Source organism: Melanotaenia boesemani, chromosome 15 (genome assembly GCF_017639745.1).
Source record: "Melanotaenia boesemani isolate fMelBoe1 chromosome 15, fMelBoe1.pri, whole genome shotgun sequence".
Classification (NCBI taxonomy): Eukaryota; Metazoa; Chordata; class Actinopteri; order Atheriniformes; family Melanotaeniidae; genus Melanotaenia; species Melanotaenia boesemani.
Genome location: NC_055696.1, coordinates 1,945,133 through 1,971,271, shown reverse-complemented (window position 1 = coordinate 1,971,271; position 26,139 = coordinate 1,945,133). Strand labels below are relative to the sequence as shown.

Here is a 26,139-nt window from a genome sequence, read left to right as displayed (position 1 = left end):
TATGCAGTGTTATTGTAAAGGACTCATGATCTTCAGATATGGCAGCATCTTGTACGATACATCGAACCTTTCCAAGTCAATGCAAACCAAGTTACCAAACTCATAAAGAGGCTGCACTCTAATGTAAGAACAGAGGGAACTTTCCGTATTTCAGCTATGTACCTGGCAGAGCCTGCAGGGGTTGTTAGGTTTGACAGTGGCAGTATAGGCATGAGTCTCCATGGCAGATTGTTGGCAGAGTGATCCACTTTCTCTCAGACGGGTGTCGGCTGGCTACAAACCTTGCAACCTTCTCCTCCTCCTCCACCTTGCTCTCCTTCCCATCATGGCAGTACCAGAAAAAGAGCTCTGCCGAGCCCCATAATGATACGTGGCAAATGTGCAGCACTGCGATGATTGTTAAAGGCAGCAGCTGTGCAGATAGCCTGGATGATGGAAAATCAGTGGGACCTCATTTTGGTTTGCCAGTATGAATATTAATGGCTCGTTTCCAGGCCATGGCTAATGATGAGGAAAATTCCCTAATAAAAACTTGATGTGATGGGCAACGACCCGCGGGGTCACTGGAGACAGTCAAAGTTAATAGTGTGCCATCAGGTGTGAGGAGTTAAGTGATTAGAGGCACAGAACCTAATCCTGATGTTTTTCTCCCCCCTCAGCAATGAATCGGTGTGGAGGGAAGGAGGGAGGGCTGAAAATGGGAGCAGATGAGGTTTATATCTCTTGACAACAGAGTGTTGCAGCTCTTACGCAGCATTCCTAACTGTGCCTATGAAGCGTGAATGTTGCAGGTAATATTAGAGGTAGTAAATTTCTTTCTGTATAAACATTTCAGAATGAATAATCAGGAAATATTAGATTTTAGAAATGATAGCATGAAGAAGCATTATTTCAGCACCAATATGAAGTCTTTACTTAAAATAACCCAATTTGAATAATGTGTATATATATATATATATATATATATATATATATATATATGCGCAAGCCAACAAGGGTTGAAATGTAAGCAAGCACTCACTGCATCTAAAATATTGGCATCTCAACAGAGAGAACAGTTATAACTTATAGCTCATCCAACTCATATTGATTCCATGTGCACATCTGATGAAAACTCAGCTGTCATCCAGCTTCTCTTCTTTACAAAACTTCTGCTTCTTGTGTTCAACCAGATTGCTGCTATGAAGTTGCCAAATTGCATCACTGTTAATGTCTCGCATGTGAGAGTAATTATAGTACATACCAAGTGGACTCATCCCAGGGGAGAGACCAAAACCACGCAAAGTATGCAATTTGCTGTATATAATTATCTTAGCATCCTTCTATTTATCTTTGATTAATTCAGCAGCTGCTTTGAGCTGCAGGCCCCTGTTGGCCGATGGAAACTGTTGATATGGGGCGAGAGGTGGTGTGTGTTTGTGGATGTGTCTGATAAGCAGTAGATGCTTCCCACCTCCAGGTGTCCTGCAACCCCACCTGTAGCGTGAAGAACAGAGTTTAAATGATTTCAAGATCACACACACACACACACACACACACACACACACACACACACACACACACACACACACACACACACTAAACTTGGTTCTTTTCTGAAAACTAGTTTTTTGAGATGGCAAAGTGGCTCATTTCAGTTCCTTCTTTCTACTTCAGACTTTCTGAGTTTTATTTGTGTTTGGTGTGTGAATGTTTGACTCTGTGACGTCTGTCAAGCGCAACCAAAGCGGCACGCTGCCACATTTCTGCTCAGCTTTGTCCACTTTAAAAAGCCAACGCAGATGCTATTGAAGCCCCGGTAAGGCTTCTGAAACAACATCAACATAAGATAAATGTAAAAGAATGTACTTCAGAATATTAAAACCAGAGGTCACAGACAATGAAGTTATTATATGATGGAGCCTTCATTCCCCCCCCTCCCATCATCCTTCCTTTAGCTCTACTGTCCCATTTACTGCAGTTCAGAGTTTGCGGTCAAATTGAATATCTTCTGGATAAAGTTTTACATTTGAAGGGAAATTGCATGCAGATGTTGGCCTGCTGGATTTGGCCTGTTCTGCACATGCGGATCAGACCCGGTTATGTTAGTCCAGACAGAAGTCTGGTCCTCCCTGACGAAACATTCTTGGCTCCTGAAAGAAGCGTTAGCTTAGTGACTATATGGACTGTCTGAAACACTCACAGTGTGCTGCCTTTTCTCCACTCCAATTCCAGTCAGGACTTTTCTGCTTTTATGTGACAGTTCGACATCAAGCATTTGCTGTGGTAATTACATGTTCACTGTCATCATCACAGAAATTTGTTTCTTGTAGTGATTTTTCCTCATCAGTGATGTCATGTTGAGTTTCCTTTCACTCAAACTAATAGACCTGTTTTAATACACTGTCTGTTATAGATGTTTTCTGATGAAACATATCTGCTGAGGACTTAAAACAAACTTTCATCAAACAAAGCCTCATGCCCATTAAGCATTTTCATGCCCATTTTCAGTCATTTCACAGAAATATCTAAATTCAATGAAACATGTTTGTGTTTTCATCTGTTAGAATATTGTTTTGAGACGTGGTGTGCTGCTCTGGCTTTATGTGCCAAGGCAGGTGCTGTGTAGCAAACCTTGAGCTCATCAGTCTCCTCCTGCCCGGCTCTATTTGTTGTTCCTCAATTCACAGTGGCGAGACTGGCAGACTGTGATGTGTGGGTGTGAAAGAGGGAGTGAGAAGCAGAGAGAGATGGATACAGGGGGTGTGGGGGATTTCAGAATATGCATGGCGCCGATCTCCATTTCACCATCCCAGAATTCCTCAGTTCACCATGAATAATGTGACAGAGCCCCGACCCAGTGGTAGGCCAGGCATGCAGCCATATCAAGCTGTGGTGGAGGATGAGGAGTCCAGCTTGGCAGGTCTGAGCTCAGATGCGATGTAGCTCTACAAGCTATCCCACCCTCATCCCCAACCTGCAGGGAAGAGCACTGGGCTCCAAGATGGCAATCAAGGCTTGATTTGCCAACACATTTCCAATGATTAAAATGTAATTAGCACAAGCGAGCACCTCCTCCCCAGCTAATTTCCATGCACGCTGTGACAGGCAGGCGGTTGGTGGCACCCAGGCCCCAGCAGCAGATGGAGGAAGAAGCACCAGGAAGAGAGAGAACCATTTTGCCATGTGACTGTTTGCATCAGAAAACCATCAGGACGTGCAGCTATATCAGGAAGGAGCTGTTAGGAGGAGGGAATGAGGAGCCCTTGACGACAGCACATGGAATTGGCACTGTCAGAGCTGACCCTGGCGATGGCTGCAATCCTTCATACTGTCTGTGCCGCTTTGCAGGCATGTAGGCAGATCGGTGTCTTCCCTGGGCTTTAACCCCTCCAGCCATCCTGCAGGATAACTTGGCTCAGGTTGATAAACACACACCTTACTCTGCACTGGAGTGGCTTAATGAAGCCCACATCTGCCATGATTAATTCTAAGGTCATGGATAGCAACCAGCATAACCTGAGGCTAATGTCACTCATGGGGGGCGACAAAATGCATCCACTGCAGATTCAAACTTAAGAGCATGTTGTTTAAGAAAATAATGAAGATGGTGCATCCCATTGGAGATGGTGGATAAGAAATTATAATAAAAAGCCTTAAAAACATTCTGTTGACCTTCATAATTTTTGCTCTTTTTTCTCCCTAGATTTGCTAAACATCTGTTAGCGTTTGTGGAGCAGTGGCTTTCCAGAGGATTATGCTGGAAAATAAAGCATGGCATACTTGACTTGCACGCATCTCTGTGTGATGTGGTTACCTCTTTAGTATAAACTTTTTTTCTGTGGGTAACTCTGAAGGAGACGTTGGTGAGCCCTCCTGCTAGAGACAACCATGGGCTACATCATTCAGCATTCGGCCCATGGCTTCTTATGTTTCCCCCTTCTACTAGGCCAGTATAACACTCAGCTGGAGAGGATTTAGTACAAGAATAATTTACTCCTACTTTCAGACCAATATAAATAAAAGGCTCTCTGCTTTGACAGAGTGTAGGGAAATTTGTAAGAGCTCTCAGCCAAAAGAGAGGCCCAAGTGAGAGCAGAGGGGCAATCAGAAGTGCTCCGGATACAGGCCAACATCAACAGCTCTTAGAGCTGAAGCTAATGTTTGACATTCCTGTGTTACTTTAACTAAACACAAGGGTTTAGCTGTACAGTATAATGCTTGCCCTGTGCAAATAGCACTGAGCCTGGATAGAGTATCACTTTACTTTGTCAGCCCCCTCCCAGGACTAATGGTTTCCTTATAGTACATCTCTTTTGTTTTAAATTAGACCCATACCCTTTGTCTCATATATATATATATATATATATATATATATATATATATATATATATATATATATATATATATATATATATATACTGTTAACCATAAACCCTGTTGGTTTATTCAACCTAACGCCTAATATTCAGAATTCTAGCAATATCTGCTAACATCCAAAAATACTGCCACACAGTAAGTAATAATGATCTGTGCCAATCTTTTCATGACATATCCAACTGCTGAGTGCAAAGCTGAGGCTTCTGCTGGCTTTCTATCTCTTTCGTTCTCATGAAAGAGCTGAGAAGTAGAAGTATACGGAGTGAAAAAATCCAGATATGCAGGGATTCTTCTCCCCCGCCTCAGGTAGCGTTTCTGCATGAGGGAGCGCATTAGTTTACTATGATCACTTATCAGTGAGTGACAGCTCTGACTTGCTTATGCGCCTGAAATGTGTTTTTATCTTTTTAGAGATATTATTATTTGTTACTTTTTTGCCCTATGCATGAGCAGCGAGTTCAAGGGAGCTTTCCCTTATCCACAGAAAGGACGATCAAATTGTCTGCCCTTGCCTGTCAGGTCTGATCTTGGGATTTTTTACTTTGCTCATTACAAAGGTATTTCCATTTTATTAAGTTTTTCTTTTTTTTTTCTCCACCCTTTGTCGCTCAGGGAAATTTGCATACCTCTATTCCTAGGGAAGAAAGTAATGACAGCAATTTCTTTTCTTTTCTCTCCCCCACTGGCCGTGTGAGTGCTTCGTTTAGTGGCACCTGCAAAAGCGACAGGCACAGGGATGAGAAGTGAAAGAGAGCAGTTGATTAAATCATCATCAAGTCGTAGCACAGAAAGTCAATTCTGCTTGCCGTCTACAATGATATCCTTTTATCTTAAAGTAATGAGCTATGGCACTTTTGCATCGGGTAATACGATGAGTTCCATTAGCATGTTCCATTTGCTTCACAAGCAAGGGCAAGTCATTCCAGCCGGCTTCTATCTTGGCAATCAAAGCAATTGGCTGCACAGCAAGGGAACCAGGGAAGGAAGGGAGGGTGAAAAAGGAAAACACAAGGCAAAAAAAAAAAAAAAGAAAAGGCTAGACATGTTTTTATGGATCACAACACAATGAAAAACTAAATGCTGTCCATTATTTAAACCCCTTAATCTCTGGTGTTCCTTGGTGTGTTTTGTTCACAAAGAAAGAAGCAACCAATGAGTGCCTCGCCGCATTACTGATGTCGCATTCTCAGAGGTCTGAATAGAGTTAATCTTGACTGCTGGTGCATTAGTTAGTCCTGTGTGGGAGGCCACATGAGAGCGATGCATAGCAGACACACATGTTTATTCCTGAGGAGCAACAGACGCCTGAATGCAAGCAGTACAGAGCGTTTAATATTACACAGATACATGTAATGATAATCTGCACTGTCTCTCATCAGCCTTACTTTTTCTTCCAGCTCTGACAGTCTGCAGGGCTGCTGGCTCTCTGCACACTGTTTCAAAATGGGGGAGGAAAGCTGTGGGTGAAGAGAGTGAGAGAGAAACGGAGCAGGCGAATGTCTGAGGAGTGTTTGCCCAGTGCGTTTATTGCTTCTGCATAATTTATGAGCTGCTGGAGCTGACCATCATGGCAGTATGCCGCGGGCAGCCCCTGGGGCCGTGTGGGACAGGCCTGTAAATTGGATGCTATGCTCCTGCTGAGCTCGCAAGGCCCCTTTTTACCATCCTGGCTGAGAAACAGATCAGCCACAGACCCAGCCAGCTACCTTTGAGCTAAAGGAGATAAAGGAGGAAAAAAAAAGAAGGGCCTTCTGTCGCTCACTACCTGGGCTGTCAGTCATTTCACTCCCTTCTTTCACTCCCGCCATACTTTAATCACCACCCACCAACCCCCTCCTTGCACTTCTACCCACACACTGTGCCAACCCCAGCCCATATCCCCCCCCAGTGCCTTCTTCATTACTGACTCCAGCGCCTCTGTGCACCTCAGCCATATGCACAACGTTGAGGGCCGCCAGTCACCCAGCATCACACTAATTAGTTGATAAAGAATTAAGTGGACCTTGAAATTGAAATTGGAACGAAAAAATGAAATCTAGCCATTTTTTCCTCCCTCTGTTGCAAAGTCCTCATGTCAGTTCACCATCCTCAGCCTCGAGCAGAAACCCACATCATTATAATTCTGGTGGGCGATTGTTGTTGAACTTCCAGCTTGGTTTTACATTTAGGTATCAGTGTTAACCCGGGCACAGCTGGTGAATTTGTAATGTTCTTATGTTTGTATCAGTTAATGAGTTGATATAAAAAGATTCCCTGAATGATGCTGTGATAAGGTCTAAAATGTAAACAGAGATCACTTATAAATCAATCAGTTCTAAATATTATTCCTGACGTAGCTGTTTCTTTTTTTCTTACAGTGTGACACCGAGAGTGACCAAGATGACAAGGTAAGCCTGTCAGTCTTCAGCTGAATGTGCTTCAGGCGTCTGTTATCGAGCTTCAATAACATTCAGACATTAGAATGTCTGTAAGAAAGAGGATTTAATGTAATTAGAATTAAACATCGTCTTAATAAGTAGGAGAAAGCCTTAATTACTTGTACATTAATTATAAATGACTTAATGAGGTACAAAATCTAAATTGAACTGTTCTGGGTTTTTAGGATTTTGATGACATTTAAATGAGGCTGCTGTGGCAGCCGGGGCTGTGGGTGGAGGCTTTGCTTCAAGTCGTAGCACTGGCTGTCATGTCTTCAGTGTAATTTCCAGGTCTTGTACTTTTTGCATTTTCTGCCCGATCGATCAACTATCTGTGTTTTTTCCTATTCTTTTAGAGGTTAACTCTTTTTCTCATGAAAAGGAGCCTCATTTAGATATTTCTGTTTCTAATCAACACCTTCTACAGTCAGGATCTTCCATGTCTTCCTGTTGATTGCCTTTTTTATTTTTAGATGACAATTATTCCTGCTTCTTCTGTCACAATTACTTTTCAAGGAATAAACTATTATCAACAATGTTTACAGATTTAAAAAGTGAAGTGGTGGGAAGAGCAGCTAGCCGTGCACCTGAGCCCGAATCATTAGCTGAAGTTTTGTCTACATTATTAATTCAGACTACCCTTTACCCCTTGTAGCACTGACGGAAAAAGCTCTTTATTTACAAAAGTTAGAATACTTCTTTTTAAAAATTAAAAACCTAATCTGATGTTTTAGCTAAATAGTAGAGATTTATTGTTGTTTTACGATGGAACGTCTGACTTTAAATCCACGTGTTGCATGTGGATTTAAAGTCATCAGATGATGCCCGGCAGCAGTGGCTTCATTAGGTTTCTGACACACAGTTTATTTTGTAGTGTCTGAGCCAAACGAATAATAGAAAACTTTGAGCTGCAGCTGCAGCACCTGCTCTGCCTGATGCAGCATGCTTGTTAGCTTCACAAACCTTTTTGTGATAAAAGAATGTTATGAGAAAACTAAGTGTAGAACGACTTGGAGGACAGAGTGCACGTGTCGGAAAACACGCCAACCAGCTGGAAATCCGACAGAAACATGAGAGTTTTCTAGCTTCTCCCAGCAGGTGGAGATGGAAGCATCTCGCTTCAGTGAGGAGCAGATGGAGGATTTCTCCAGCTCCGGTGTTACGGTCGTCACGGCAACTCTCACAGCTGAACAAGCTGAATCTACGTCACTGAAAGAATTTCTGAGTCTCGTTACGGCTTCAAATGGATCCCATATTCTTAGTATGTTTTATTATCAACACGTTACCTGAGATCTGAACTTTTAAGAATCTTTAGAGCGACTCCGCTGAATGAAACGCTTCATCGGGACATTTAAAAAGTTTAACTTTTTCTGTTTGTTTTTCTTCTTCTTCTTTTTTTCTTTTATTATTTCTGGCTCTGAATCTGGGGAAACACTGTGTTGTTATGGGTCAGATCAGATTGTTACAGTAATCTGATTACTCCCAGATAACTGACTTTGTTTGTCAAGTAAATGCACTCAGTGGTTTATTTAAAAAAAAAAAAAAGTTATCTGAGAACGTTATCAATATTCAAGAAAAATAGGTGGTGTTACATAATTAACTGTAAATTGATATAGAATTTAATTGGATTTAATCGAAATCTAATCAGAATAGGCTGCTGTGAATCGAATCGATTCAGGAAATTAGTGACGATACCAGCTCTAGTAATGAGCTTTTTATGTTTAATCTTAGGCAAGTTAGTTTGCCTTGTAAATTTTGAGCTACTCTTCTTTGTGATATTTCGACCATATAAACTGTGTAAACCTCTCCTGTCAGAGAGTTCTTCCTCCAGCTATTTTAAGAAGAGGGCAACAGAGAGACTGTTGGTAAGTCTTCTCCAGTTCAGGTCCTCAAGGGTAGTTGTTCTGCATGTTTTAGATGTTTCCTGTTTCAGCACACTTGACTCAGATTAAAGGGTCATTAGGTGACTTGAGATCCATTTAATGTAAATCATGTGTGTTGGAGCAGGAAACATCTAAAACCTGCAGGACATTTACCCTTGAGGACCTGAACTGGACATCCCTGCTAAAAGATGTGTTCACACTCACAAAATACGAGTAAATGGTTGCAGTCTGTAGCCATGGTAACAGGCCAGAAAATTAGGTATAGTACCAGTCAAAAGTTTAGACACACATGTGAAGTTTAATGGGAAGATGTGTTCAGACCTTTGAATGGTACTGTATGTTATAAATGAACGTTTAAATTTTGATGCTGATGATTGAGAAAAGTTTATAGTGTTCATTGTCGCCAGGTCTCGTCATTTTAAAACATAAATGTTGAAATTCATGTACAGAAATCAAAACCAAGACGTCTAACATCTAAAGTCAGGTGAGCACAAAGCACAAAATGAAGATTTGCTGAGCTGCAGCTATGTTGGAGGCGGGGATGGTCCAGTCTGCGTTCACTCTGAATTCAACATTCAAAGTACAAGAACTGGTGCAGATTACATAACCTTTTGTCTTTGGTCAATTTTCTAGTACATTAATGCCCATGTCATCACATTTTCAGCTTCCCGTAAAGATCATAAAAACAGCCATATTATCCACCATGTCCAACTGAAGATCTAGATGCACCCTCATGATTTAGTAATGCCATTTGCTTGTTGTGTTTAGACTCTGCAGCAAATTGAGTCATTACTCAGTGTTGTCAATTTAAATTGCTGGTGTCTCTGTGGCAATTCTTTTTGTTTCAGGAAGAGAGAGAGAGCATGGTAAGCTGTAATCCCCCCAGTGACTGTATTAATTCACCCTGGCTCACGTTACGCGCCTGATGAACAGCACCGACTACACCTTCCTGTCATTGATTAATTGTGTGTTAAAGTAACAGAGGAGTGAATTAGTAAATAGGGGACCCTTACGACAAGGGCCAACTCACGTGGTCTTCCCCGATGTAAAGGAGTAATTGGAGCTCCCACTCAACACTTTTACCTCCTCCTTTGTCCACATCACCTCTGCCACTATCTGCTCCTGCCAGGCGCCTCACACACCATGCCCCCTGGCACTGTTGTCATTTGCATTCTGCGGGTAACGTGGTCTACTTTACAACAGCGCAGCAGAGGAGGACGCAGGAGAGCAGAGTCTTTTTAATGGGTCAAATGTATTCAGATGAGAACAAACGTGGCTTATTTAGTTTCCCTTCAAAAGCAGGAAATGGAAAAAGTGTTCCCAGGAGAAATCATGTTCTGCCTGGTGTAGAAGGCTTCTGCCGTGTCGGAGAGAGCTGCCAGGCTCTGATAAGAGACAGCTATTCGCATCTCTGAGTGTGTGTGCTTGTATATTTGTGTGTAACTGTGTGTGTGTGTATATATATGTGTTGGAAACTGTCAGAGCATTTGCTCATTACAAAGTGACCTGTGGGATGGGCTCCTCTCCAGCATGACATGTTAATAGCATTCTGGGAGACAGGTGGGAGGAAAGCTCACTGCAGTTACTTGTCACATAACACTGGCATTATTAGCTCTATGTGCGTTATCGTTAGCATTTCTGTTAAAGGGCTCACAACCAGTCCTCTTCTTTTCTGCCAGTCAGCATATTTAATTGTTCTGTTAGCCCAACCAAAACAATAATTTAAATTTAAGAAGGATTTAAGAATTTAATATGTTAGTCTGGGGGTGTCAGGTACTTGACATAGCTGGGCTTGGTTTGAGTCCCAGTCTGTGGCCCTTGCTTCATGTCACCTCCCTCTCTCTCTTTATGCCCCCTTTTCTGTCAAGCTACTTTAAATAAAGGTCACTAGTGTCCAAAAATCCTCTTGAAAACCAAAGCAATGCCATATTGATTGATGCAGTTGAAGCCTTGATAACTCCAGTATTTATATACTTGAGTAGATACAAATGGACCTGTTCATTCTGCACATGCTCCAACATCCAGTGGATCATAAAGTTTATACAAATACAGCCAAATCTCCAGTAAAGCTGCTCTCATTCACGTATCTTTGGTGCTTTTGTTATAAGCTAATTGCATCAGACCATGGATGATCAGCATCAGCTCACAGTTGCATAAATCATTTCCAGATGTTTCCTCTGATAAAATCCTGATTTCAGAACCACAGTGTTATTTGACAAAATCACCATCCAAGAAACTTACGTAAATTCAGTTAGACTTGGATGTACGGTAATCTCCCACAGAGCATGTTAGAAGCACCAGAATGTTCTGGCTGCTCTCCTACACAGTCAGGCATACTTTGGTTAGTAGTCAGTTACTCTTCCATGTCATTTGTTTGTATGCATATATCCTGAGACAAGGACAGTTGTCAAATTTAATGGCCAGATCGAGTCCTAACCTCAGCTGGATTTAATTGCAGACGTAACAACAGACAATAGACAGGCAAATTTTAGTTAAAAAATTAATGTCATAAGATCATGTCAAAATCTTGTTGACATTAAACACTTTATGATTATTTTGATTGGCTTTTTTTTATCCCCTGACTATCACTTTCTTGCAGTTTGATATAATTTTCTCCTGACACATATCCAAAAAAAGAAAAACAAGAAGTATTTGTTTATTAATTTTCTCGATACTCTTCTGAATACACTTCTGGTGGGTCTAGGCACAGTGGTGGGAATATTTATGGACTGGAGCTGAGAAGTGTCCACATCCTCCGAGGTTCTGCTCACATCTGGTATCAACATGCGTTTTCTGATTCAGTCCGAAGTGAACAGTCCTAACTGTTCACACCTTCTATTTAAATTCATCCTCGCATGCATGACGAGTCACCGTTTGTTATTGGATCCAACACTCCTGCTCTATATTCATTAATGCAGGCATCATTCCCGTCTGGAACAAAAGGAAGAAATAACTTCCCATGCTTCCAGAAGAACGATGAACAACACCCTTCTTGTGTGATGTCTATAAACGACAAACAAACCAAATCAAGCCAGACAGTCTATTCCCTGTTGTGATTATGGTTAAATCAATCCAACTAAGCCATCCCTGCAGGATTTTATGGATTGTTGAAACCTAAAAGTTCTGATTTTGTGGCAGCTCATAAAAAAAAACTTGGGACAAAAGTTTGTTTTTTCTTCCAAAAGCACATTTATTTTAAATATTATTAGAATTAAGCATTCAAATTTTGATTATCCAGCATCCTTTGCTGAAATAAGCACACTAGGAGAATATTTCAGTGCTCTTGAAGCTACAACTTTTTTCTTCAGTCAGCACAAAATAAAAGGAAAAAGAAAACTACCTGATTCTCTCGGCGTTTACAGCAGATCTGGATGTTATAGACTCCATCATGATGATTTGTCTCAACTGTTCACACATTTCAGACATTCTCGGGTTTTGCTGTGGAAAAATGTGTCAGTTCCCAACTTTTGTTTGTTTTCCAGCACAAAGTTGCACGCTGTAGAAAACGGTTTACTTCCACTAACACTGGGAAGGTGTCGTGCACGGTCCTTGGCTTTTAGATGCAACACATTTCTCTCCCACATGTGTTCATAATCAGTAACATGGAAGTTCCAAAACCACTCCATCATATCATTAATTCAAGTTGTTTGCCCCATGCACATACAAGATGGCAGTGAAATGCAGTCGTACATGCGTAATTAGCATCCAAAATCCCCCCCTTCTTAGACCTGTGGGTGAGGCTCTAAAATACTTCTCCATCTTTAACACGTGTATGATACATAGCTCAGAAAAATCTGTTAAAATCCACTGGGAAGATTTCGAAATGTTTTTCTATGAACATGCAGTACTGCACAAAAGTCTCGAGTCATCCTTGGTGTCTTTGTATTTTCCTCCATGGAGCCTGACTCTTTTATAAATAACTGTAATGCTTACAGAAACTAAACTGTTCTGCAGCCTTTCTGATGGATTTTTCACTCTTCTATAGTCCAGTCTTTATAAATTACCATCCTCATTCTTTTATTAAAGCCACTTAAGACTGATCATTGAATCATTTAGGCATAAAAATGGCGCCTAGTTTGATGACATGTTGTCATGTTCTAATAAAATGCTGCATGTATTTCTTGTTTTCTTACCACACAAGAGATGGTAGCTGAGGATTTTTACACTGTACTGTAAATAAACCTTTCACTCTTTTCAAAATTCCTACCTTGAAAAATGACCTCAAACCAAATCTTTTTTTAATTGTTTAATTTTTGCACCTTTATGGTCTTTGTTATGTTGTCAGGAGTACTTAAGCCCTCTTTTTTAGGACTCGCTAATGCTTAAGTGATTTTTTTCCCTCACAAGTGGCACCTTGAAACTGCCAGTCAAACATTTTTGCATAAATGTGTGTATTGAATGACTCTAAACTGTAATGTCAGTTCGTTCTTCCTTGCCTTTGGGCTTTCTTTTTCATTCTCATAGACCAAACTTCTCCTAAACATTATTTACTTGCTCTTATCAGTTGCCACAAGCTGTAAATGCCATTTTGAAAATGCTGTGCGTCTTATTAATGGCCGTGCTGTGGAGTGCAGGTAATTTGCTGTGCTTTGCTCTTATTGGTGGCGAGGGATCTAACAAGGTGCTTTAAAGCAGCATGGAGAACCTGTTTGTCCTTGACATAAAATAAAGATGTGAACTGGTAATATATTTGCTGTTTCTCTTCCTTTATTGTTTTGCTGTGCTTGCCCTGAGGCAATTACAGGCGAAGAGTTGTGTTTCTCAATCACTCAGTAGCACTGTACATAACACCACTTTATCTCCTCCTCCTTCCCCTAAACCCTCCCTCTTTCTGCTGCAGTGGGAAGGATGAGTAATAAAAAGGAGAGAGCAACTTGTCAGCGTTAAAGGATTATGTGTTTTGCCCCCTCCAAAGGAAGAGAATAGTGTTTACAGGCTTGAGTGGGTGCTCGCTAGGCCGAGGCTGAGGCTGATTGCACTAGAGTACCCTGTCAGCCAGTGATTTGTCATGTACTTTATCATCTTTGTCACTCTGCAGAGCGTTGTCATAGGTAACGTTCCCGCCTGCCCCCTCCCCTCTTTGTGCTTTGTACCCAGTCAGTGTAGGAAATTTGTATTTACTTTGGGGGAGTGTAATTTGTTCCTCATGGATAATATGACCCTTAGCGGAGCCGGATCACGGGTTAGTTGAAGTGATATTTTCCGGTAATGGTAGTCGTACATCATGGCTGTCAGGCCGGGTTAGGAGGCGAGCACATTACAGCTCCATTTTAGCACTGCAGGCATCTGGGATTATTTTCCATAACCAAGTATGACATGACCGCTCTGCGGAGTGCATTAAATTTTTACTAGCTTTTTTCCCTCCCCTGGCAACTTCTGTGGCTTTTCCTCGAGTCTTGGTCCCAGGGCTGCCACGTTGATGGATGCCCCCAGAGTCTCAGTGGTCCTGGCCAAGGTTAGCGGGTGTCACAGACCTACACCGCTCCCCTCCATCCAATAACCAGCAAATCCTTTTCCCTCTGAGGTGTGCACTACCAACCCTAAGCCCCCTTTTTCTTCTACACAAACACAAAGGCAAGGAAGAAAAAATAGTCCTCTTTTATTTTGAACAAGAGAAGAAAAAAAAGTCAGATTGAGATTTTTTTCAAGGAATGACCCACAAACCGATATATTAAAAGCTCATCTTCCCGTCACTGACCAGAGATTTTCATTTTGAAGTGTGTGTGACGGTGTTGCATTCCAGAGCTTGTGATTGCTCTAATTTCCTTTTCTCATCTTTCCTACTCTTCCTTGTTCTCCCACATTTTGATTTCTCTCTCCTTGGCAGCAAGGTCAGCCGTGTAAATGCCACCTCTTGCCATTGACAAATGGTCGCCCCCCTGTCTGATAATCAGTAAGGTCTCAGAGGTGGACGAGCAGGCGGAGCTCATTAGGGCCCCACAGATGAGAAATTAATGTGGAGATTCCAGGTCTGGCAGAGAGCCACACACTCTGGGTGCTTTGGGTGAGGGGAGGTTGGATGGATGGACCCCATCTGATGGATGGCCAGGTCAGCAGGCTGCAACACTCCCCACACAGTCCCACACATACACAAATATCCACACACCTATCATCTGCCTTATAACCTGCCCTCCCTTGTAGCGCAGCTCATCTCACCCACTGTGCAATACCGATGCTGCAGAGTTTAGGGCTGAGTGGGGGTCAGAGGAGATGCATTTCACCCCCTCACTGACACAGTGGTAATTAAATGGAAGCAGCCTAACTGACACCAATGTTTTCATCTCCCTTTTTTTCAAATCTGAACTCCGATTGTGACACAAAGCAAAAATGTCAGCTGGTACTTTACAGTTTATTTATAGTGCACATGATGTCCCCAACCGATTGCATTTTATCTACATTTACACTTGTTACACCATTACTGGAAATGGGTCCTTATGTGTCGGATTGCAATGGGAGTGTGGATTTGTAATTAAACCTTTCAGGCTTATTTTGAGATATTGTCTTTCTTTGGACTTCAAATTTATTTAATCATACTTCTACTGATTTCTAAAGCTCATAAAGGTTTTAGTCCTGAGTATCATCAGACTTGCTTTTAGTTTACAAGCCTCCCAGAGCCCTCAGGTATTTTATTTATTTCAGCTCAACATCTTTTATTTAAACTTCCAGTGTCTTAATTGGTCAGGGACATCGCTTTTAGAGTCATCATTTTATGTATGTGTGTGTGTGTGAGTGTGATTATGTGTGTCTGTTTTGTATTTGTGTGACTCGCAGGTTTGTGGTCTGTGTAATTTGGTGTGAAAAGATGGGGCTTTTTGTTTATTATGGATAGACGGACGGACGGATGGAAGGAAGGATGATGGAAGGATGGATGGATGGATGGATGATGGATGAAAGGATGGATGGGTGGATGGATGATGGATGGAAGGATGGACGGACGGACGGATGGAAGGATGGACAGATGGAAGGATGCATGGAAGGATGGATGGATAGACGGACGGACGGACGGATGGACGGAAGGATAGATGGAAGGATGAATGGATGGATGGATGGAAGGATGGATGGATGGATAGATGGAAGGATGAATGGATGGATGAATGGATGGATGGATGGATGAATGGATGGATGAATGGATGGATGGATGGATGGACGGATGGATGGATGGACGGACGGACGGACGGATGGATGGATAGATGGAAGGATGAATGGATGGATGAATGGACGGATGGAAGGATGGATGGATGGATGGATGGATGGATGGATGGACGGAAGGATAGACGGAAGGATGAATGGATGGATGAATGGATGGATGGATGGATGGATGGATAGATGGAAGGATGAATGGATGGATGAATGGATGGATGGATGGATGGATGGACGGACGGACGGACGGACGGATGGATGGATAGATGGAAGGATGAATGGATGGATGAATGGACGGATGGAAGGATGGATGGATGGATGGATGGATGGATGGATGGATGGATGGATGGATGGATGGACGGAAGGATAGACGGAAGGATGAATGGATGGAAGGATGAATGGATGGATGAATGGATGGATAGATGGAAGGATGGAAGGATGGATGGATGGACGGACGGACGGACGGACGGACGGACGGACGGACGGACGGACGGACGGACGGACGGACGGACGGACGGACGGACGGATGGAGAAAGCTTTATGCTGTATAATGAAATGAAAATACTACAACTGAAGGTGCATTTAAAACAAAGAAAGTTTTGTGAAACAAAGATAATGAAAAGTACAAAGAAGTGCCACAATTAATGTGCCTTTTATCCATTTACAACAAATATGCAAAAAAATGAATAAATGAAGCTGTTTGACAAGCTTTTGTAGCAAAGTCGTTGCATTAGAACAAACTACAAGTTGTGAAGTGACAGTCATCGTACCTCTGGGGGTTTGTCAAACCACATTTCATCCCATAATGATTATCATGTCTTCATTTTAAATTTGTACCACTAGTCTCAGTTTAAGCTTCTGTATTATTATTAAACTGCAAAGGTAAAACAACCTTAAAAAAAACTGATTGAAGTAAGACCATGAAGATGATAGACCTGAATGTTTGCTGTATGACGTCAGTGAGACGTTTTGCTTCAAAGTGGTGTGAAAAGTAGTTGTTGGTCTTTACACTTTTTGTCATGACACTGGTGTTAACTGTCCATCATGATGTATGATCATCTGCAGCTTCAGTTCCAATTTCAGTCACTGAGAGTAAAAAAACTGGAAGTTTTCTGATTACAGATTTCATTCATGCATGAAAGTAAAGTAGAGGATCATCACAGGTGGAGTTATTTCAGTTTAATTTACATTTTACAGTTTGCATTAAAAACAAAACTCAATAATTTAGCATCTCATGTGGTGTCAACTGTTTCAAGTGGTGTAATGGTGGTTATTCATTCGGTCATTCGTTTAAGGTGAAATTTGTCGGGTTTTTTTCTCCCTTCATTTTTGTGCTAATTCCATTCATCTGTGTTCTTTTTAGCAGCTTGGCCCAGTTCAGGGTTGTTGGGGGGCTGTCACAGAGCAAGAGGCAGGGTGAACATTGATTTTTCTCTTTGGAAGGAGGGCAACACTGAAATGCACCTCTATTCAAAATAAATGGAAAGGCATCTAAAGCTTTTTTTTGTTTTCATGAAAAGCATTGCTCTTGCCTTTTCAGTTGCCTGCTGACTCTGTGCGATAGCTTGCAGCTTAGCTGTTGGTGGTGAAACTCAGCATTGTCAGGAGTGTGACTCTTACCTTGAGACATAATATTATACAAGCCATAATGTGTTACACTTGCCTCTGGAGTGCTCAGCCTCACCATTCATTTATGGCCAACAATAAAATGTAATAATGCACATGTTTGAATAGGACAAGGTTGCCAAGTCCTTGAAATTGAATGGGGGGGAAAACAGTCGCAGCAGTGAATCATGTTTCTAAGGCAATGATTCAATTCCCATTGCAAGCTGAGAACACAGGGAATGGAAAATAATTCCATCAGCAGCAAAAACCATAAATATGCTCTTTGAGTGAGATGTTCACTCCAGTGGAAAGAAAAGCTATTTCCATCTTTCCTGACCTGGAAAGAGTCCCAGGCAAATTGTTTACATACAGAGAGTATCAAAGATTTTATAGGATTGGCCACATATAGATAGTCAAGTTAAGCTACAGTTAACTGGACTACTCTCCAGGAAAAGGGAAACAATTTATTGGCCAAATCTACATAAGTTTAAACACACCTCAACTCACCACACAGTTGTCTTTAAGTTACTTGAATAGTGATTTTTTTTTATTTTTTTTTTTTCAGATCATATTACAGGTATAAAACATAAAACAAAGCAAAAACTTCTAAGTGACTGAACAAAAGAAATTAAAAACAAAGATATATGTGAATGGGAGCAGCTTTTTGGGGGATTTGGCTGTATAAATCCATATTTATGATTTACTGTTTCATAAAATATACACTTAATTCCTTATGGTTATTCTTTGTACTTACCAGCTTCTTCTTTTGTGTACTAGATGAGGACTTTGGGGCATTAATGGACCATCTAAGGCTATTTCAGTCTAGTTGTGTGGTCATACAGGATTGATGCACATTGCACATGCATAAATCCCAGCTGCATTATCTTGGTGTGTTAGTCTGGCTTTGAGAAGCTCGAGTTCAGTACAGTTTTGGACTTGCATAATTCTTAGTTTTTCCTCATGTCATACGAATGATTAAACTAGCTTGAGCTGCAGATTAAAAATAACACTTAAACATGTTATGAGCCGGCTGCTTTTCAGGCACAGTAACATAACAGGGCTGCTGAGTAACAGAGTGTGCTGTGGTGTGTTTTGGAACCTTTTGGGTCATGTTAGGCCGGTGGACTTTTTTTGGCCGATCAAACATAAGCAGCGCCCTGGCTGCTTGGGTGTGTGTCCTCATCTCTATTTATGAGGCATGGTTGCCAGTTACCAGTCTTTAATAATGCATGGAGTAAGACCTTGGGTTCAAACCAGTGTCACTGGAAACGGGCCACTTATATAAAAAAAAATTGGGAAAAAATCCTTGTTGATATGCAGGAAGCCTTTCTCAGCACCATTCTCTTTTCTCCCACATGCTCTCTTCATCCCTCACTGTCTTCTATCTGCCCCCTCTCCCTGCTGAGCGATAGTTCTCCTGCACACCAAGGTTAAATTTTCTCACTGTGCTCAGCGGATGTCAGTCAAGGCCCACCTCACCTGCACATAAGCCCCCCCAGCGACTGGGCCAGTGACTCTCACACAAACCTTCTGCCCCTTCGTTGCCCTTTTGTCAAGCCCATGATTTCTGCAGGCAGCTTACCTCAGAATTGACTCACACTCTCTTTTTCCTCTCCACAGCAACCTCAGCTCGAAGAAAATGGCTTCATCCCTGCAGCCAAGTCATAGATTTCTTTCTCTATTTGTCAGATGGCAAAAGCAAATTTCAGTGTAATTTAATAATGGATTCATCATAATATATTCATACCAAATGAACAGGGTTGTGCTTGTGGAATATATACCAGATATGTAAAAAAAATAATATTAATCTAATATTAATTAATAGAAAATATAAATTAACCATGATTTTTACAGTTTTCTACTTCTATGAGCATAGCTAGGTTCTCATATTGTGTGTTTAAATCATTGGTAAAGCTTCGCTGTATTCTTTACCTTTAGTGGTCACTAGATAAGTTTTTCAGTTTGTGTCCTGTTGGGTTAATTAGTTTTAGTATTGTATGCATTACTTATATGGAATTATTCTGTAGGTGCAATAACTGCAATAATAGAAATTAGATGAATAGAAATCAGCTTTTAATCTGCTAATACAGCATTATACGATCCTTCTCCCGGCCATATTTCCAGCGATGGACGTAACATTATTAAACAGCATAGAAATAAAGCTTGTGAGCAGAAACACAACCAATGTAGAGGACCGTTACTCTAAAATCCTGCTGTGTATCCTCACCAGAGGCAGCAAGTAACAACAGAAGAGGACCCTAAAAGAGGGAAATAAAGAGAGAGGCTGTCCCTGCATTCACGGCGGCAACCACAAACTACGCTAATGACATCAGGGGCTCTGAAAAGGGGCTGCATGCTGTCGGCTCCTGGGCTCAGGCCTGTCCCTTAACCCCTCCTACTTCTTTTCTCGCAGCCGCCACCAACACACTGCTTGTTAGAGGCAGTGTAATTAGGTGACTGAGCTTGTTGCAAGTAGCCCAGGTCACAGAGGCATGTCCAACCCTTGTCCTGATTGCTCCTTGGGGGATTATTGACAAAACACAAGGAGCATTGCATGTTGGGCTCTAATTATGTGTACAAGCCATAGATGGCCCCAGGGAAATTAAATGAAATTCCCCAGCTTGATGGGTCCTCCACACAGGGGATCCATTCTCTTTCTTATTAAGCTCAGCCATTGTCTCCCTTTATGAGGCTGTTGTGTGGAGCTAGGCACCAGTTAAATGCTTTTAAGTGTCTTTCCTTTCACAGTGGCAATACATCAGTGACTCATGGTGGAAAATTGCCTGTCGATTGTGATCTACACTGAAAAGAGTGCAAGCAATAAAGCTGCAGATATATTTAACTAATGCTCGCTAATATTTTAAATGTGCTGTGTGAAATGGAACACCTGCATGGCATTTGATTTTGTAATCTTTTATTTATTTTTTATTCCACCTTGGCTTAGTCTGGACACATCCAAACACCTCTGCTCTAATTCCCCTGGCCCAGATACTAGACAGGAATTGATAGTCTCCTGCTTGTGCAAATGAAGTGATAAGGGGTCTCACCCAGATTACACAAGGCCTAAGTGGCACTGAGAAAGCTTATGGAGATGAATGAATTCATGAGGCTGGCTGACAGATTCTTAAGAAGCTATGTAATAAGGGATAAATCAAACAGCTACCATTTTGCCTCTGACTGATTTCAAATTAAAGCTAAGGGATGTGGCAGACCTCCCAGGAGTGGGTGAACTTTAGCATGAAAGTGTGGTCGACCCCTACATATATATTTCACTATCATTAAAACACTTTTATGGCTAATGGAGGGAAAAGCTGCATAAGCAGTAAATACCCCATTCCTTTTGATTCAGCTCAGCCGGATGTCAGTGGTCTGCTCTTTGAATTTCTGGCCTGTGTGTGTGCTGATCATGCCTACCAGCATTAATAACGGAGTATATGATACAGTGGAAGATGGACTATTGTATAAAATATTTTAAATGTGATTCTAGTTATCAAGTCATCATTTAAGCTGATTTTAAAAAATAACACTAAAAAGAACAAAGTGAATGTTTTATGCAGGCAGAGGCACCAGCTACCAATATAAAACACTGAGCACCATTAGATGGCTATATATGTGGCTCCATCTTGCAGCACACAGTTAGGTCAGCTCTTCCACTACAATCCTCTGGAGACCAGTGTTGCCCACTGTGATCATCTCCCATCGATTCCTCATATGAACGTTTGTTCAAGCAGACACCAAGCCTCAGACAAACACGGGGCTTTATGAAGCCTGAATCATACATGAAAAGTGTCTCATTGATATGACCCGAATCACAACAGTGCGTAGCCCTCAGGTCAATTAAGTATAAGCAAGCACTGTATTAGCTCATTCCACCCAGTCTTACATGCCCTGTGGCCATGCAGACAGCCAGCTTGCTGGTACAATGAGTGCACACGTTCTGAAAATGTTACCCAGCCCAGCATTCAGAGAATAATTGGCAGAAGATGCAGATGTGCTGGCTGCTGCAGTCCAAGGCCAGAGAAAGGATTGTGATGTGTCTTGAATGGCAAGCGGAGGTGAGTCATACTGACACTGCTGGCCCTAATGATATTTCTGCTTGGAAAGGCCACAGCCAGGGGAGGGAGACCGAATGTCAACATGCAAACTAATGTGTGGATGGCATTTGGTATTAGCTGTCACGCGTTGGTTTGAGTAACATGATTTAATGTGTGCAGTTGCTGCCTAGACTCCAATTTAGCAATGCTAATCTGTGCCTATATCTTAACTCACTTTTCCTAAATCCACCCCCACATCTACATACGAGGAAACAAGCCATGAGAGTCCATGAAGCACATGCTCACATCAAGTCGTAGGCATGCAGTTCTAAATAACAAAGCAAAAGACGTGCCCTTTGGGTGGTGAGATAGCTCATTACCTATGAGCGACCTTCCATCTGCACTCATGGCTGCTCAGGGAGCCATTATGATTATGATGGAAATCTCACAAGCCATTACTGGGAGACAGCGCAGGGCTCACTGCAGACACACTAATGGACTCATTTGTAATTGGGAGAGAGGGAAATGACTGTGAGCTAGCAGTGGCTTTGTTTGATGGTGTATGTGGGAGCACATACTCGATTTGACAAATGGAACGGGTTAGTTGTCTATGTGAACCAAACTCATGTGCTGCCCCACGATCCTCGCTTTGACTCCCAGAAGACTGTTCAGACTTGGTGAATTTTGGGATTTGTGGTGGATCTCATGAAAAAGGACAAGAGAAGACCTCCAAAAGATTTATGAGTTGTTTTTAGTTCAGCTTGTTTTGGTCATATTTCTGCATCTCTTCTCAGTGTTTACATAGATAGTGCTGAGCATTTTTCAACCTACTGCTGGTTTGTAAAAACGTCTGTTGAGGGTTATTTCACATCATTCGAACTCCCTTCTCTTTAAATTTTCTTTAATTAAACTGGTGCTTTACTGGTAACGTTGAGTATGACAGTGATCAGGATCTGATGGTATGCTATCCACTGTGCCTGTGCTCCAATATGTCAAAATGAGTAGAAGCAAGGAGAATGGCTGACTCGTCATATTTTGACATGCACCAGATTTTATTTTTACTGCAACATCACCTGATTGTTTAAGTGTTGGTACAGTTGGCGACTGTATAATCCATTAAATTGCACAAGGCAGTTTGTCAGTGTTGTTAATCCACATCCTACCTATTAAACCAATTTAACATTTAACTGCATGTTTATACAAGGAAGCTCCCTCAGCAGGAGCCCGGCAGGGGCAAATCAGAGGGGGGAGGGCTAATAAGATTGCGTTGACCTCTGTGATTTATAGATTCATTTGTGTGCTTGTTTAGAAACCTGATCTGCATTATTCATGTCGCAGAAGAGCGGGGCCAGGGACATTAGCTGGTTAACCCCTGCTCAGGTTAGGCCACATTATTTTAATGGCCATTGCGAGGGCAGGCCTCTCAGCCGCTTTGTCAGACGGGGGGGAGGACGAGGACGAGAGCGTGCACAGCTCATCTATCCCAACCCAAGTGTTATATCTCCCCTACACTGAGCAGGTGGGATGAAGGCATTATTATTCAATTATGTCTGTTAACTGTAAACAATGCACAGTGCTTTAATGCTCACAAGAGGAGGATAATTGGTAACCAAATGCCTGCCGACTTTTGACTGCCACACATTCCATTATTTATATGTTGCACGCCACCTGTCATACATCTGATGCCACCGCAGCATCCCGTGTTTTCTGTGCATGTAATTACTTTTCATCTCTGTAATGATCATGCCTTGTAGCCATAAAATAGACTGCAGCAGCTTTGACACAAGGCCACATTTGTCATCAGCCCTGTAGACTGATGTGACAATTATTAGCAGCAAACCTGTCTCTGCAAGCTCAGCCGTCACAAGGAAAAACAACATAACTGCAATATCATAACAGTTTAATTTCAGTGTTGCATGTTGAATGGCTTTATGCCTATATTTATCCTTTTCTTTAATATCTTTTTTCAAAATAGATTCAAAGGACACTTAAATTTAAACAAAAAGGTTTCAAGCCTTGAAGCAAAGAAATCAATGTTGGTTACAATATTTTTATAGATGTTTTCTTAGCTGCTTAATCTGTTCATCTTATAACCATCCAAACGGTTAATATCCAGAAAATATCACAAGAACACCTCTAATAAATGACATGCAACAAACACGCCCCAGTTTATTATTTTATTTATTTATTTTTTTCTGAGGATGAGATGTGATCCTTTTCCCTCCATCTTCCTAGTGAGGATGATCCCCTCCTTTCTGCGCTTCTCCTCCGTCTCTGGGGAGAATGCCATCGTGCATAAAGACAGACAGACAGCAGCAGCATATGTCTGTGGCGGAGGATGCAGCACTGACAGGCCGGGCTTATCGTCTCTGCAGCTCTTCACTACAAGCGTGATTACCGCTGACAGCTCCGACTGCTGATAAAAGCGGGAACATTAAAGAAAACAGAAGAGGCGCACAGTCGACGTACCAGTGTTTCTTCTCATCAAGCCCCCACCTCCTCCTCCTCTTCCCAACCACCACCAGCAGCAGCTCCTTCTATTCCTCGTCTTCCCAGAACCCTGCACTGGGGTGTCAGAGCTGTCGAGAGGGGGAAGTGACATCACAAGAATTTGCTAGCAGTCTCGAGGCTCATCATGTCAGCGGCAGCCTGTCTTGTGTCAGGCTTCCCCCAGGCAAGCTGTGATCCAGCCCTCGTCTCGGCACATCAAGACTCCTCGCCAAGGAGGGGAGGGAAGGAGGGGGAGAAAAAAATTAACAGAATGTTTTTCCATCTTGTTAACTGACAGCATCGTTTGTTAGAGCACTGTCTCAGCAAGCGGTAGAGTTTCAGATTGGCAGAGGAGTGAATTGGCAAGTGAAAGCATGGTGAATTATTGAGTTTGGCTGAGGTGTTAGAAATTCCACGTTGCATTGCGTGGGTTTCCAGAAAGCATCTGAGGTGTGATAGAACACGCGCGGAGGAGTGCTTGATTAAAACGAACACGGACAAGATTTTCCTGGGCTGGTCAGAATATTGGTATTTGTACGTCTGCACGTGTGTATGCACTGCATGTAATTACAATGAACATCCAAGCGGTACAAAAGCTCGTTTTTCCCCAGTATTACTTTCTTCTCTGCCAGACTGAGACACTGCCTCTCGAGTCGTAGAAAATCTGCTCCATCTCCTGGGTAAATCTCCATCTCGCAGATCTGGCCCTCTGTCAGCTCATTTGGACAGAAAAAGGGGCTGCCTCGGCAAAGAATGCTTTTGATTCTCTTTTCATTTATTTGAACTGATCTGCTGTGATTAAGAGCTCCGTGTCTCATTATTCTCTCTTGGAGAGGAGCGGGGTATTGCCTTTTGCCAAAATATTTGAGTGATTAGGGCCCAGGCACGGGCCATGCCAAAGCGACGGGAAGCATTCACTCTGCTTATTAGATTCACTTAAATGCTGTTGTAAATCATTGCTGCCAGTGCATGGTGCCAGACTCAGCCTCTACTTCGAGAATCTTCCACTGCCAGTGCTAGAGCACAGTGCAGAGCCACTAGAGGCAGCTGAGACTGTTGGTCTGTGCTGGTGTTTGTTTAAGCTTGGCCCCCTAATACAGAAAAACGGTTGTTTGACCAGTTTTTGGACTCGATTCCTGGATGAAAATGCAAGTAATCAAGCAGCTGAGACTCATGGGTACATTTGAGAAAGCTGATGTGGCTGAAAAGCAGCTGGAAATGATTTTTGTCTTGGTTCTGCAATTTAAAAAAGAAAAGCAACACATAAGTAATGACGATTTCAACTCATGGAAACATTTAATACTAGGACACCTTTGTTTTATTATTATTTAATTGTCATTTAAGAGACAATTGAAATGTGAATGTTGTAGATGAGCGGCTGGTTGATTGTAGCCCTGAGACTGAAAAAGTGTGATTAGCAGCAGATTAAACCTTAGCGTTATCCTATTCTGTCAATTTTAAAATTGCAGGGTGAAAGAAAAGCAGAAAAATAGCAGCTTGCTGAGCACTCAAGGAAAAGTACAGGCTTTAGTCTTCCAAGGTACCCCTGGAAGCTCAATTATGCCTTCCATTTTGGCACATTGTCAAGAAGCAAATGCTACTAATCAGAACATATTGTTCCACAGGGGGCATGATAAGAGCCTTTGACCCATGAGCTCCACTGCTCTGCTGATGCCCTCTGGTGACAAACTGACTCCAGCATTTTTTTATTCATACTGCCCCAGTCAGCGTATGTCACCAAGACCCATCTGTGCTGATACTGCCTCCTTGTCATTTGGTCACTTCCCTCACAAATAACATGAAGGATGTGTCATCTCCCCGACTGGTGCAGTAAAGGTCACTGCGTTACAATGGAAGAAACACGAGGAGGATTTCTTCAGTCCTGAATGCTCCATAAACACTCGGCATCAGTTTGGCTCCAGCACAGCTTTTCAGTAAATGCTTTGGTGTAAAAGAGGACAGATGAGGATCATGAGCTGTGACTGCAGTTGTTGAGGTGGGGGTTGAAGAGAAGGAAGAGGAGTGAAACGGATAGGCAATTTAACAGTTGCTGCGACTTAGAAGAAGCAAGGGGTGGGATGGGGGGGAGATGGCACCCAGCCAGCAGAGCTGTGGAAAACAGTGGTCTAGACTAATGATCCACAGCGTGATCGTTATGGCCCTCACAGAAAGGATGGGTACAAGGCATGGCTCCCTGGAAATCAATTCCCA

At 42.1% G+C, this 26,139-nt stretch overlaps 1 protein-coding gene across 8 annotated transcripts in view; it reads left to right on the top strand.

Moving 5' to 3' along the window:
• auts2a (activator of transcription and developmental regulator AUTS2 a) overlaps positions 1-26,139 on the top strand; it is a 305,554-nt gene that overhangs the window by 198,402 nt on the left and 81,013 nt on the right. For all 8 annotated transcript variants that reach the window (XM_042009143.1, XM_042009148.1, XM_042009146.1 and 5 more), the window contains one exon: positions 6,717-6,746. In XM_042009143.1, coding sequence (XP_041865077.1) covers positions 6,717-6,746 — 30 coding nt within the window. The remainder of the gene's footprint in view (positions 1-6,716; positions 6,747-26,139) is intronic.